This window comes from Gymnoscopelus braueri, assembly GCF_963280865.1.
Source record: "Gymnoscopelus braueri genome assembly, chromosome: 2".
NCBI classification, from domain to species: Eukaryota; Metazoa; Chordata; class Actinopteri; order Myctophiformes; family Myctophidae; genus Gymnoscopelus; species Gymnoscopelus braueri.
The window spans coordinates 33298127-33311861 of NC_137604.1; the positions used below are offsets into that span (position 1 = coordinate 33298127).

Here is a 13735-nt window from a genome sequence, read left to right on the forward strand (position 1 = left end):
AAATCCATGCATGGGAAGGTTGCATACTGCTTGTCTGTGTTGCAAATCAACCAAATTAACCCATTGGGGCATGAGTCCAAGTCTACAAACGTCTTCTAAATCAGTAGTTCTCACACTTTCAAGATTTTTCAAAAATGTTCAAAAATAGCGGATGTACAAGCTCGTGAGCTTGTATATCTGCTATTTTTGTTGCCAACGCTAATATCTAAAATGACACAGATGCTTTCCCGGTTTTAATGGGTTAAAAGGTGACAAGAAGGGGTGGAAACGCTCAAATTAATAGCCATGGAATTGGATGATAGAACCCTCCGCAAAATGTCATACATTAAGTGTCATGCTATTTCAGGGAGCAACGATTTAAAGCCTCAATTAATCCCAATATTTACCATGGCAACCAATTACCTCATGGAGCCTTAATCAAAAGAACATTCAAATCACATGGATTCTAATTACAAAACAAGAACAGCGAGTCCTGCCTACAAGCACAGACAAGAGCTCTATTACGCAGAAATTCTAATTGGCTGTGGCAAAAAAAAAAGAAGAAAAAAAAAATAGACGGCAGCTATATTTGCCTTTGACAGTGAGCTGCTTGATGATGAATCAGATGGTGGAGTGGCAGACATCTGTCAATGTAGGGAAAAGTTAATCAGCCGTCATGAGGTCATGTTCTGTGTAATAGAAAGCTCTAGATCACTTTTACTGTAAGAGGAATATTATCAAATTAACAAGCATCTGTTTAGAGTTTAATTCTGTGATTCATGTCCCTGAAAAACTATTTGAGGTGCGAGTGCTTTGTTCATGGCCATCTCTAACACATATTATTCAATACTATAAGACACCGCAACTGAATTTATGATCGATTACAAAAATGTTTTGACTGTGTTAGCGAAAGATACAAACAAAACCCTTACATGGAAATAGTGTTTTAGGGACGAGAACGTTAGAAACCCTGTTGGTCAACTGAGGACTGAGAGTTCGTGACTATCACAGGATCGGATGACATAGGGCGGCGGTGAGCCCTGATTGGTTCGCGGTTATGAGAAGAAGCCAATCAGAGGCTGGAGGAAGAGGCCCAGGGTTCCAAGGATGCACACGGTCACAAACACCCATAGGAAGATTCTGTCGATAACCATGGCAACGTACTTCCAGTCATCCTCCACCTGTGGACGATGGCGACGGACAAGACGACACGGGGGAGGAACAATGAAACAGAAGAAGTGGAAGGTGAAGAGTGGCACGGTGAAGGAGAGGAGGAGACGAGAGATTTATAGAGGCCAGACAGGAGAGAGCAGACAAGCCGGGATGATTCAGGGCCGGAGCGGAGATGAAAGGTATTCGTGAGTCGATGGGTGACACATGGATTTCACAGTACACGGTGGCAAATACAGAAAACATAAAGACAGACAAAATGAAAAGAACATCTTTAAACATTTATTTATTCAAAATTGACACATCATTTCAAAAGAAAACAAATTACTGTGATAATCAAATTCAAACCAAAGTATCAAGAGCAGACACAGACACTTTGACAAAGCTGATTGAGTCAAGGGTTTTGCATACCAACGGCTGCTCTCCCCCAGCGAGAGACTCCTCCTGCTGTATTTATAGTATAACTGACAGGGAGGGGAGCATCAATTCCTTCCCTAAATCTAAAAGCTGTGTGGGTCTGATTTATGGTAGTGTTGACTCTTACAGTGGGGTGTGTGCTATGCACCAGCGATGCCCAGCATCACAACAATGTTCTGTCTGTCCTTCGTTAGAATGGATAGATGAATTATGCATGGGGTTGCCACACACTGCATGGGTGTTCTGTGTTCCAGGGTTTTAGATAATGTGATGTCGTGACTGTGGGTTATTCTTTTTCCACTGTCTTGATTTTGGAGTTCTGTCAACTTACTTCAACAGTAAAGATTATGTAAAACTAGCAGTGGCTATAAGAGATTAAATAGACCACTTAACACCTCATAAATTAAAGCGGTTCCACTTTAATTTGAAATATTATATACATAGAGAGACTATTAGCTGATTTTATCTCCTTACAATTTATTGAGAGTTTTTGTGTGTCTAAATAAGTAATACTACCAAAAAATAACCCCTGCCCTCTCTCTGGTAGACAATTAAGACAGAACTTAACTTTTCTGTAATTATCCGGGGTCATTTCAATTACATCGAAAGCAGCAATCACTCACCTCTTTGGCTTTATTACGGCTCTTCATGTTCTCTGCGATGTATTTGACACTCTCGATGGCCTGTTTGATCTCAGGCGACATTACAGAGAAGGCAACCACCGTGTTGATGCTCTGAGGACTCAGCTGGCGAGACAGCTTCCCCGGGTCTGCCGTCTCTGGCGTGTCCTTCCCATGCTGGCATGGGCAGGGGCACTTCTTCCCAGCACAGCCCTCCATGGAAGAGAGCTTGTTATCTCCAAACTCCAGACAGTTCAGTGAGCCGCCCCCTACCTGCTGGCAAACACAACCAGAGGAGTCGGTAGTGGATTCAACTTCTAGCTAGTTTCAGAACTATCTGACTGTTTGGTTGTGAAACCACATCATGTTTGTGCTCATCAGTCCATATACATACTATATACAAACAAGAGATATCACATTTTACGCCGAATACGATTGCCATCCCCCCACCGGCCAGCATTCACATTAGTAGTGTTGTTTCGTTCCTGAGTACACTTCAATTCAACTGTCATTTTTGTCAAGCAACAATTGCATTGAAGGATGAGTTCAGTTCGGGGCTCTCCTCAGGCTGGCAGAGGGAGAGTAGTGCCCAGGATTAACATGCTTAGGCAATTGGCACTGGGTGAAAAAATGGGTTACAAAATCGTGGGATAAAAATCTAGGGAATAAGCAACAATTGTTGAAAGCATTCCCAACGACAAAGTGCACATTGACCGTAACTCAAGAATAGATGCAGAGTCCTGAGTGGAGAACGTTTCTCACTCAAGTGACATGCATGCATTCATCCATTCACCCCAACCCACAGGGCTCAATAAGCCAGCTGCCACTCACCTGCGTCAGGCTGCTCTTCCGCTTCCTCCCCCCCTTCCCACCCTTCCCTCCCCCGCCTCCCCCGCCCCCTCCGCCTCCGCCTGCCTCCCCACTGCTGTCCGATCCGCCGGCGGCCTTGCCCTCACAGTCCATGGGCCTCCTCATCAGCATGATGCGCGGCAGCACCTTGAGGAACACGGAGCGCACCCAGTCGGGCATGGTGTGCGTCATGGGCGTGCGGTAGTGGACGTTCAGCACGAAGACGGTGATGACGATGCTGAGCGTGACGAAGATCATGGTGAAGAGGAGGTACTCGCCGATCAGCGGGATGACGAGCGACGTGGAGGGGATGGTCTCGGTGATGACCAGCAGGAAAACCGTGAGGGAGAGCAGGACGGAGATACAGAGCGTGACCTTCTCTCCGCAGTCCGACGGGAGATAGAAGACCAGCACCGTGAGGAAGGAGATGAGGAGGCAGGGGATGATGAGGTTGATGGTGTAGAAGAGGGGCAGGCGGCGGATGTAGAAGGAGTAGGTGATGTCCGGGTAGATCTCCTCGCAGCAGTTGTACTTGATGTCGTGCTTGTAGCCCGGCGCGTCGATGATCTCCCACTCGCCGCTCTCCCAGAAGTCTTTGAGGTTGACCTGGATGGATAGGGGGAGCGCAACTTCATTTAAGCCATTAAGACAGGGAACGCATCTGTGTGTGCAACCACTTAAACCGTTATTTTATACTTTGGCTATCTTAGAAAAATCGTGAAAATGTGTGCAAATCTTTGAATATGTATTTTTTTAAAGCGAACATTTTAACTCAAATCTTTGCTTCTGGGGGGTCCGCGGCCTTCTGGGGGTCCGCGGCCAAATACATATAATTTTGGGGGTCCTTGACATGAAAAAGATTGAGAAACACTGACATAGAAACAAGTTTTTCAGAAAACTGTTAGGATTTAGAAGACATTTTTTGAATCGGCTTCAGGTCTTAATGGGTTAATTTGAAAACAAGTCATGTGTTGACAGTTAGGCAAGGAATAAAATCAATGATCTAAAGGCTTTGTGTCATCTGTTTGCTGCTTTATTGCATAGAACTTCTCGATGCATACTACACCAAGCACAGGATCGAGCGCCGACCTTGGAACCTATAAGGACGAGGTCTATCTTGGCCTTGTCATAGGTCCAGGAGCCAAACTTCATGGAGCAGTTCTGGTAGTCAAAGGGGAAGTAGGTGATGTCCATGGGGCAGGAGGATTTAAAGATGGCTGGAGGAACCCAGGTGATGGTGCCATCAAACTTCAGGAGAGCTTTGGTCTTATCCGCCACAAGAAAGTCTCCTACAGCACTAGTGTATCAGTGTGTGCGTGTGCGTGTGCGCGTGTGCGTGTGCGTGTGTGTGTGTATGTGTGTGTGTGTGTGTGTGTGTGTGTGTGTGTGTGTGTGTGTGTGTGTGTGTGTGTGTGTGTGTGTGTGTGTGTGTTTGTGTGAGTGAGCACACATTAAGGTGTTTTCGTGTGCGTTGAATAGTGTTTTGGTGAGACAGCATGTCAGTATGTGTGAATAGACAGAGGAGGGGTTAAGCAGGAAGCAATAGTTAGGGTAAGGACAGAGACATCCTAACAAAGAGAGGATGAAGAAAGGGGAAATGAGAAAATTAAGAGAAGGATTACAGGAGAGGGGAGATGATAAAGAGCTGGGATTTGAGGAGGACAGAAAAAGAGTATTAGGGTATAGAAATGGCCGATGATGAAAGTGAATTACCATCTCACTGTGAAAAATAGAATTGACACAAAGCCTTTGACTTACGTTACGAGTCACCATTCTAAAAGGAAATGAGTTCAAAATTAGATGAATGAAAAAGAAGAATTGATAAAAGCTCTCCATGCAAATGACTCTTCCTGCACCAATAGAGCCACACTTTTACATATTTTAACACTAATGCATTTTGTTACACAGTACAATAGTGGGCTGTAAAATAAGAGGGCTGGACCATAGTCATTAGTGTCATAATGATTTGATAATGATGATGTCCAAAATGGTAATAATGGTGATCATAGTAATGATCATTGAAACAGGGATCATGATGATGATGATATTATTATTATTATTATTATTACACTTATTATTATTATTATTATTATTATTATTATACTTTCTTTACACTGAAATGAACACTTTACTGTGTAATAATTAGAGTGGCAGCAATGAAACAAACCCAGCCTTACTTGTTATAGAGCACTATGTCAGGTCTCCATATCTTGTTAGAAGGAACCCTGATGAACTCAATGCCGTCAAACTCTACTGGCATCCACTTCAGCTTGTAGTCATTCCAGACCTGAAACGCAGGACAGAAAAAGAACCACTGGGATCATAAGTGGTCAAATACCTGTCCTATTACCCCCTGTAGTGAGTGTAACAGAGAAATAGAGGGGGGGATATGCTTGCTTTTCAATCAACACACCTGAGGGTATAATCGCAAAGAGTAAATCCATGGCTTTGGCTATTTTCATGCCAGTCAAGATGAATTCATTCATTAGCGAGGCGAATTAATCCACGGTAATTACCTTAGGAGCTCTTTAATTAACCAGTTCATGGTATGCTGCCTTTTCCCATTTATCTGCCATGGGAGTTTACAGTATGATTGGCTGGAGATGCAATGACCTGATAAGACTGCATGCGTGCATGCTTTATTGTTTACAGAAAACACCAATCAAGCCTCAGTGCCCCCATTTGCATCTCAGGGCTATTAAAGGCTGTGCGTGAAAAGAGTATGTCATTTATATGTACAATATATCATGTTGTGTTGGCATGCGGTTGAGTGATTCACATACATTTAATTAGATTTTGTTTTTTAAAAAGCCAGTTCAACACAGAAATATACAGATATAAACTCTCCAAAAATACAAAATACAAAAATACATCCCATCCGCAGCACACAAAAGGCGAAGCAGTTTCTTCAATGCTGCAATGGCAGAGAGGACAACAAACACTCCTGCTGAAGTGAGCTGATCTCCTCCATTTTAAGGTCCTGTATCTCTGTCCTGATGGCAGTATTGTGAAGGGAGTGTCCTTTGCTATATTGTGAGTGCTACGTGTGTGATGGCTATGTTATCGATGTCTGAGGGTTTGTGTGAGGGAAGACCAATGATTTTAGAGGCAGTAATAGCATTATGTGTGATGCGGCATGTGGGTAAGTTTGTGTTGGTTGGAGATGGTCAACATGTTGAAGAAGCATGGGAAACAGCACAACAGGATGGGCTGAATTATACTTTTGTAAAGCAACAACAAAGAGGTGGAGGTTAAAAGACAGTGCTCTGAGTTTATCGAGTTTATTGTGTATAGCAAGTGCAAGATATTTAAAGTTGTTCTACTGTCTTTCCACGGATGGGGGGTCAGTACGGTATGGTGGTCTAATGACCAGTTCTTTAGTTTTGTCCACATTCTGCTGCAGGGCTGGTGGTGACCACTATCATCACTCACTCATCCCATGTCCTAGCGGGCCCCGTCAGGGATCTCCAGCGCTCTCGAGCTTCTGCTATACGTAGCAGGGTTTGGAAGCTGCAGCCAGTCCACTTCTTGATGTTGACCATCCAGGACTTTCTCTGCCTGCCTCTTCTCTGCTTTCCCTCCACTGTCCCCTGTAGGATGGTAGCATTCTACTGTAGCACTTGCTTTCAAAGGACTGTAAAGGACCGTACCCTGCGCTCAGTGTCCACTGTGAGTGTCCAGCTCTCACAGCCATAGAGTAAAGGTGGAGAGTACAAGTGACTTGTATAGAGTCTGACCTTCACTGGGAAGCTGATGGTGTTACTTTTCCAAATACTGGCCAGTCTCGCCATGGCTGATGTTGCTATATGCCAATTCTTGCTTTTATCTCTTTTGTGGAGCTGCCATCTTCAACTCACATACCCTAGGTATTTATGACCACTTTGTGAGAAAGTGAGAAATAGATTTTGATAGGCTGTGACAGAGTTCATGTCATCGAGTGGCAGAACGGCAGTGGTGTCCGAGTATTTAAAGTAAGCGGTGATGGGTGAGGGGCTCGTACAGCAAAGGCAGGGTGTGAGGACACAGTTGATGATGATACTTTGCCTATTCTAACAGGCTGTGGTATGTTGACAGTATGTTGAGACTCCAGTGGATGAGGAGTGGAGCCTGGAGGGGCTGTTGAGGTGCTGCTGAATGGTATTGGAGCTCAACAAAGTCTATAAAGAGGATTTAAGTGAAGTTGTGTGGTTCCAGATGTTGGAGGAGGACGTGGCGGACGTATGCCACAGCATCCTCCCTCTCTTGTTCGGCCCTGTAGTGAAACTATTGGGGGTCCAGCTGTGGTCAGACCAGACGTCTGGCAGGATGGTATTTAGGATCGGTTTCTCCAGGCGTTTCATGATTATTGAAGTGGTAGTGTTTGGGTTCTGAAAGGTGGGGTTTCTTGGGTACTACTAAGATGGTGGATATATTTCCAGAGGGTGGGTATTGATGTTGTCTTGTGGGATTCCCAGAAGATATAGAGTGGAGGATGGGGGAGAGATCCAGAGCTTAATGCATGTTTGATTAAGTCTTGTACTGTATTGCATTTTGTGAAAGACTCAAATGCATGTTGAAAATTGTCTACTGAGAGCTTATGGGCTTAGAGCACAAAGATAACCATTATTGCCTGGCTAATATAATAATAGAGGGAAGAAATTAAAGAGACCAAGAGAGGTGGAGAGACAGAAAGGCACGAGTCCCAGGGACAGATAACAAGATGTAGGACTGACTTATACAGAGAGAGAGAGAGAGAGAGAGAGAGAGAGAGAGAGAGAGAGAGAGAGAGAGAGAGAGAGAGCGACAGAGACAGATAGACAGAGAGAGGGAGGGAGAGAGAGAGTAAAAAGGTAGGAGAAACGAAATTGTTGGCACCCAACTTTGCCTCAGGGAGATGAACAGAAGGAGAAATAAAATAATAAAAGAAGAAAAGGAGGCCAGACCAAATTGGAAATCATACCTCAGCTTGTGTATTTAGAGCTGACAAAGGAGGATTGCATCACAGTGCCAATTAACTGCTTGTTGCCATAGAGTTTAACTGTGTATACAGAGCTAGCCATTGCAGACGGCCCACTTACTGACGTTTGCTAAATTGCTACTGCACATTTGTGACCCCAACATGGCAACTACCGGGGCCACTAAAGAGTTTCCACATAAACAAATATACAATATTAGGCATAATCAGAGTTACAAAATGAGGTCTCACTTGCATAGATTGGCCAGTTTTGGAAGTACACTTTATAGAAATGTGAATCTGAAAAAAGGCCTTCATTTGACAATTACGTTTTCTCAGCTAAATCACGCTTTGAATTCATTTGATTTAGTTAATACAATTATTAAGAAATATGAAAACATAATACTTCACATGTCAGAACTGATTTGAGGGTACATTTTTACATTATACTTTATTTCAACCCAATAATGCACCTTCATAAGTGTGAAACTTTAAAACATTTTCAACTGCTTTCCCTGAAGTTTTAGAACAAGAATTGTAATTAAATGTAACAAAGGTTCTTTTGTGCTCAATAATCGCTGGCCAGACGGCGCCCATCCCAGAGTTCACTGCATTTGCATACCGGCAGTTGGAGGGCGAGCAATAACCTCTGCAGAAGCAGAACGCATTTTGTTCTCCAAAGGGAAAACCAAAGACTTTTTTCCAAAAGTGGTTCCCAAATGGTGTGCTGAAGCACACTGGTGTGCCATGAGACAAATATGCCAGTTGCTTAAAAAATTATCATACTGAGTGTGTGGTTTTCACAAAATCCCAAGGCACACATGAACGTGTCTCACGGCACAACAGTGTGCAATACTGTATTGACTGTACTTGGTATAATATTGGTCTATAAATGCACATTGTAAATGTCTAGTATTCAATACTGTAGAACCTGTTATACTGTTAAATATTCAATTAAATTGATATTGATTATACAGTATAAGTATCCTTGTATTTGTTAATAAGGAGCTTGGGTGTGTTTACCAGGGTGGACTTCTTGTACTGACATCACAAAACCTCTCAGCTGGATGATTTCGCAATGTACTGTAGTTACTGTACGTACTACTACTTATTCAAATTATCTATTTATGCCCTATTCTGGGAACATCTGCCAGAAATAGCACATTTACAAGCTGACCGCGCGTTGTGTTGCGAGTGTGACGCGTTAGTTATTTCTGGTGAAGAGATTGGGTGCAGAAGGAAACAACAGCAGACCCAGTACAGTTGCAACTAAGGTCCGTTTCACTAAGAAAAGGTTCATGCAAGGTGGCCACAGAATTAATCCACCCCTACTAAAACCGGTCTCAACAGAGTGACTGTGAAAAACACTTTATCAGAGGCCACTCTGTTGACACAGCTTCCCATTGCTGATCCCTTGTTAAACAGTGGCTCAGTGAACCATAAAGACAAGAATAAAACCAGCGACACAAGCCTTTCAATGGCTTTTAATGGGGTACTGCCTCATCTGCCTCTCAACTGCCACAGTAATCAGGTTTATTGGTCATAAATCACGTTACTGTTAAAAAATATAATGTCTACTGAGACTGCTTATTTAACTTGAGCTTTCAGAAGGCGTTGTGTAATTCCTCTACTAGTCCCAAGGTGATGTGTTGGAGATTACTCTTTAATGTGCAACAGAAGGTTCCACCAGGTGATGTGCTAGCTAATATACAACACTAGGGATCATGTCAGGTTAGCTACAACTGTTTAGCTACAATTGTAGGTTAGCTACAATAATTAAATAAACAATATCAGCTGTGGTGGATGAAGTACATTTACTGTAGTACTGTTTAAAGCATGTACTTTTGATTACTTCGGTATTTTTAAAAGCAAGTACTCCATTACTTTAACTCAAGAACAAATTTGACTGAGCAACTTTCACTTGCAGTTGAGTAATATTTGACCAGGAGTATCTATACTTTGACTCAAGTACTGGGGTTTGTTCACCACTGAATATGAGAGCTGAAAGTTTAAAACATTAACAAAAAAGGGTGCCAATTTCAGGAGACAGCGCTCATTGAATAAGGGTTCCATTTGAGACGACAGATGACTATGAGGTCAGGAGTTCAGGATCTGTGGCAATAGATTTCTGTGGTGTATATGGGACTGATGGTCAGTGAGTGAGTGTCGCTGGTTATGATGCCAATATTGATTAGAGACTCAATGTATTGATTGATTAGAGTCTACCACAACCATCTTAAACAGTCTAGTTCACTTACACTGCACACTGGGCCCTGCTCAGGAAGTAGTGGATCCCAGAACCCAGAAAGATAGAGAAAATATCTGATCTACAAGCTCACAGTGTGTCGCATCTACAGGAAATGGTCAATAGATTGTCATGCATTTTGATCACAGCAGAACAGACATCCCTTCCTCCCACTCCTAAGCGTGTGTCCATGTGACTGCGTGGTGTGTGTGTGTGCGTGTGTGTGTGTGTGTGTGTGTGTGTGTGTGTGTGTGTGTGTGTGTGTGTGTGTGTGTGTGTGTGTGTGCGTGCGTGCGTGCGTGCGTGCGTGCGTGCGTGCGTGCGTGCGTGCGTGCGTGCGTGCGTGCGTGCGTGACTGTGTGTGTGTGTGTGTGTGTGTGTGTGTGTGTGTGTGTGTGTGTGTGTGTGTGTGTGCACCTCTAGGAAATGGTCAATAGGTTGTGTGCATGCATGCATTAACGTACGTGTCTTAGCCAGAGATTTGTCTCCATGATCTGGTTGACCTCATCCTGTCGAGAGAGAGAGAGAGAGAGAAGAAATCTTGTCACCTGTGTGTGTGTGTGTGTGTGCGCGCGCGTGCACGTGTGAAAGGGTGAGAGGTTAGAGTTAATCAATGGATGGTCGTTCAATTTACAGCAGCACAAGCAGGTGTGTGCTGTGCATGAAAACACGTGAAAAGTTGAAATATGTGAAGGTTTCTGCCTGACAGCAACGATACGTTTGTTTCCTGTTAGATCTTGTCTAACAGGAAATGAACATATGCAAAATGAACATACAATAGAAGAAACTAGGTGAAGTGTTTGGGTGCGCGGCAGAAAGCACTCATCTCTCTTACCTTCACAGCCACAGAGTTGATTGACAGACCAGGGTGGCTGTCAGTCTGTTAATAATGGATAGTGAGGTCAATGACCCCAATTGCCCCCTGTCTTTTTCTATTACAATGTTTCCACTAGACAGCACACAGCATGCGTGTGCACACGCACGCGTGAGCGCGCACTCACACACGCACAATATTGCCGTGTTGCACAAGGTTTTTCCGTTGTGATTTCAGCTCAGTTTCATAATCATATTTTCCCTCATGCAGAGTGTGCAACCAGACATGCTATCATTGCAGTATAGCGGTATATGCTGCTTACACACAGGAGAACGCACCGCAAAAACAAATGGACCTTTGACTCTAATGGTCCATTGTTACACCAAATTAACGATCGAGATCTTGCTGTGCAGAGGAAGCATGGAATTGGTTTCCTTTAATATGGAGCCTAATTACTCTGTAGAGTGCTTTAGCTGGGTGTCATCGTGGAAACTCCCTCCCTCTCTCTCACACACACACACACACACACACACACCCACACCCACACCCACACCCACACCCACACGCACACGCACACGCACACGCACACGCACACACACACACACACACACACACACACACACACACACACATACACACACACAAATACCAAAACCCTACGAATATCCAGGCAAGCCCTGGCCTTCTCTGCAGCCGAAGATTCCCACAACGTCAAAGCGGTTGATGTTGCCATCATCAAGACCTACACAAATCCATCGCTACATCTGCGACCCAGGAGATGAGATCAAAGGGGAAGACCTACCATGCGAGCAACGGACCGTGTTGAGATGCCTACATACTGGGGTCGGACGCTTCAAATCATCTATGAAGAGGTGGGGATTGGCACATAGCGCAGCATGTGAGGGCAGCGAGTCTGAGCAGACTGCCGAATAATATATTTACTTAATTGCATTCCCTCTGTACAGAGCACCCTTAGAAGCTGTCCTCTTCTACGTAGGACCAGAGCCTGGCCATAGACGAGACACAAAAGAAGATCATAGAAACAAAGCCTACATGTGAAATATATGAATAGAAGACAAGCCTGCACACACGCACACGCACACACACACACACACACACACACACACACACACACACACACACACACACACACACACACACACACACATTCACCTTCAGATCTTTCTCATTCTAACCTTGCAGAGACAGATACATCTCTCTGGCCACTCAAATAAGCTGCTGCAGGCAGTTTTTTTTCCCCTTAATCTAAGAGCAAACTCCATAATAAGCTAAAGAGAGATTAGCTTTCCACTGAGGACAATAGCTTTATCATTACTCTAACTCTCTCTCTCTCTCTCTCTCTCTCTCTCTCTCTCTCTCTCTCTCTCTCTCTCTCTCTCTCTCTCAGAAATGTTATATCTCCATATCCGCCTTTTTTGTTTTTTGGTAAACTAATGTCCTACTTTCTCGAAAAAAAAGTGGCGCACAATTGTAGCAAAAATACCAGATTTCTAAGCTCACAACAGGCCACAAGTGACGCGTTGTGAGCTTATAGATCTGCTATTTGCGCTATATATTTTATACAGTTTGAAAGTGATAGTAAAAGTGGTTAAGTGTGTCTGGGACTTTTATAAATATTGTACCAAATCAAAATCATTAGAGTTTGTGACTAAATAATAACTACACTGGATCCATTGTAACACTGGTTTTCCAGAAAAGTAACAGTGTTGGACAATGATATGGGAGCAGCTTTCAAGGATCCCTTCCATTCAAATGATACAATGTAAGAATATTCATAATAAATACTGTGAGTCTGTCAGTTACATTCCTTATTCACAGCATTTCACACATGTCTCTCTCTTGTTCCTCTCTCACTCCTCTTCTGCTAATCCTTTGCCTTTTTCTTTTTCACAGGCAAGAAATGTGATCATCGAAGACATAACTGCAGTGGTGTAAAGTAACTAAGTACAATTACTCAAGTACAGCACTTAAGTACAATTTTCAGTACTCTCTACTCCACTACATCTCAGAGGCAAATATTGCACTTTTTATTTGAAAACTTTAGTTCCGGACTTTTACTTGTAACAGAGTATTTCTACATTGCAATATTGATACTTTTACTTAAGTAAAAAATGTGAGTGCTTTTTCCACCACGGCACCACTGCATAACTGTGGGGTTTTCTGCCGGAACTGTTACCTCTGTGACCCGATTCTCAATAAGCGGTAGAAGATGGATGAATGGGCTCTCTCATGCACACACTTTTGTAGTATACTATACTTGTGAGGACATCAACATTTTAGGACAACAAATTTATGAATGACATTTTTGGAAAGTTTTAACCCTAAACCTAAAGCGGAAAATATTAGATCTACTGTACAAGCAGATCTACAAGTTCAATTGCAGATCTGCAAGCTCAGCTGTAGATCGGTTATTTTTGGTGTGCAACACTAGTGTGCAACTAAATCAGGGATATCTACAACCCTAACCCCTAAATCAATCGCATTATAAAATGGTCCTCACAACGTATATTTCTCAAAGACTACTATGCTTGTCGGGACATTTGGCCCTCACAAGTATAGTAATGCAAGTACACACACACACACACACACACACACACACACACACACACACACACACACACACACACACACACACACACACACACACACACACACACACACACACACACACACACACACACACACAC

The 13735-nt window shown here is 43.3% G+C and overlaps 1 protein-coding gene across 1 annotated transcript in view; it reads right to left on the reverse strand.

The window, feature by feature from the left end:
- Positions 1-247: 247 nt before the first annotated feature.
- LOC308101603 (neuronal acetylcholine receptor subunit alpha-3-like) overlaps positions 248-13735 on the reverse strand; it is a 28219-nt gene continuing 14731 nt past the window's right edge. The window contains exons 3-8 of the mRNA XM_080451023.1: positions 10678-10722; positions 5213-5322; positions 4125-4332; positions 3018-3641; positions 2190-2459; positions 248-1160 (exon numbers count right to left, since the gene is read on the reverse strand). Coding sequence (XP_080307149.1) covers positions 1035-1160; positions 2190-2459; positions 3018-3641; positions 4125-4332; positions 5213-5322; positions 10678-10722 — 1383 coding nt within the window. The 3' untranslated portion in view covers positions 248-1034. The remainder of the gene's footprint in view (positions 1161-2189; positions 2460-3017; positions 3642-4124; positions 4333-5212; positions 5323-10677; positions 10723-13735) is intronic.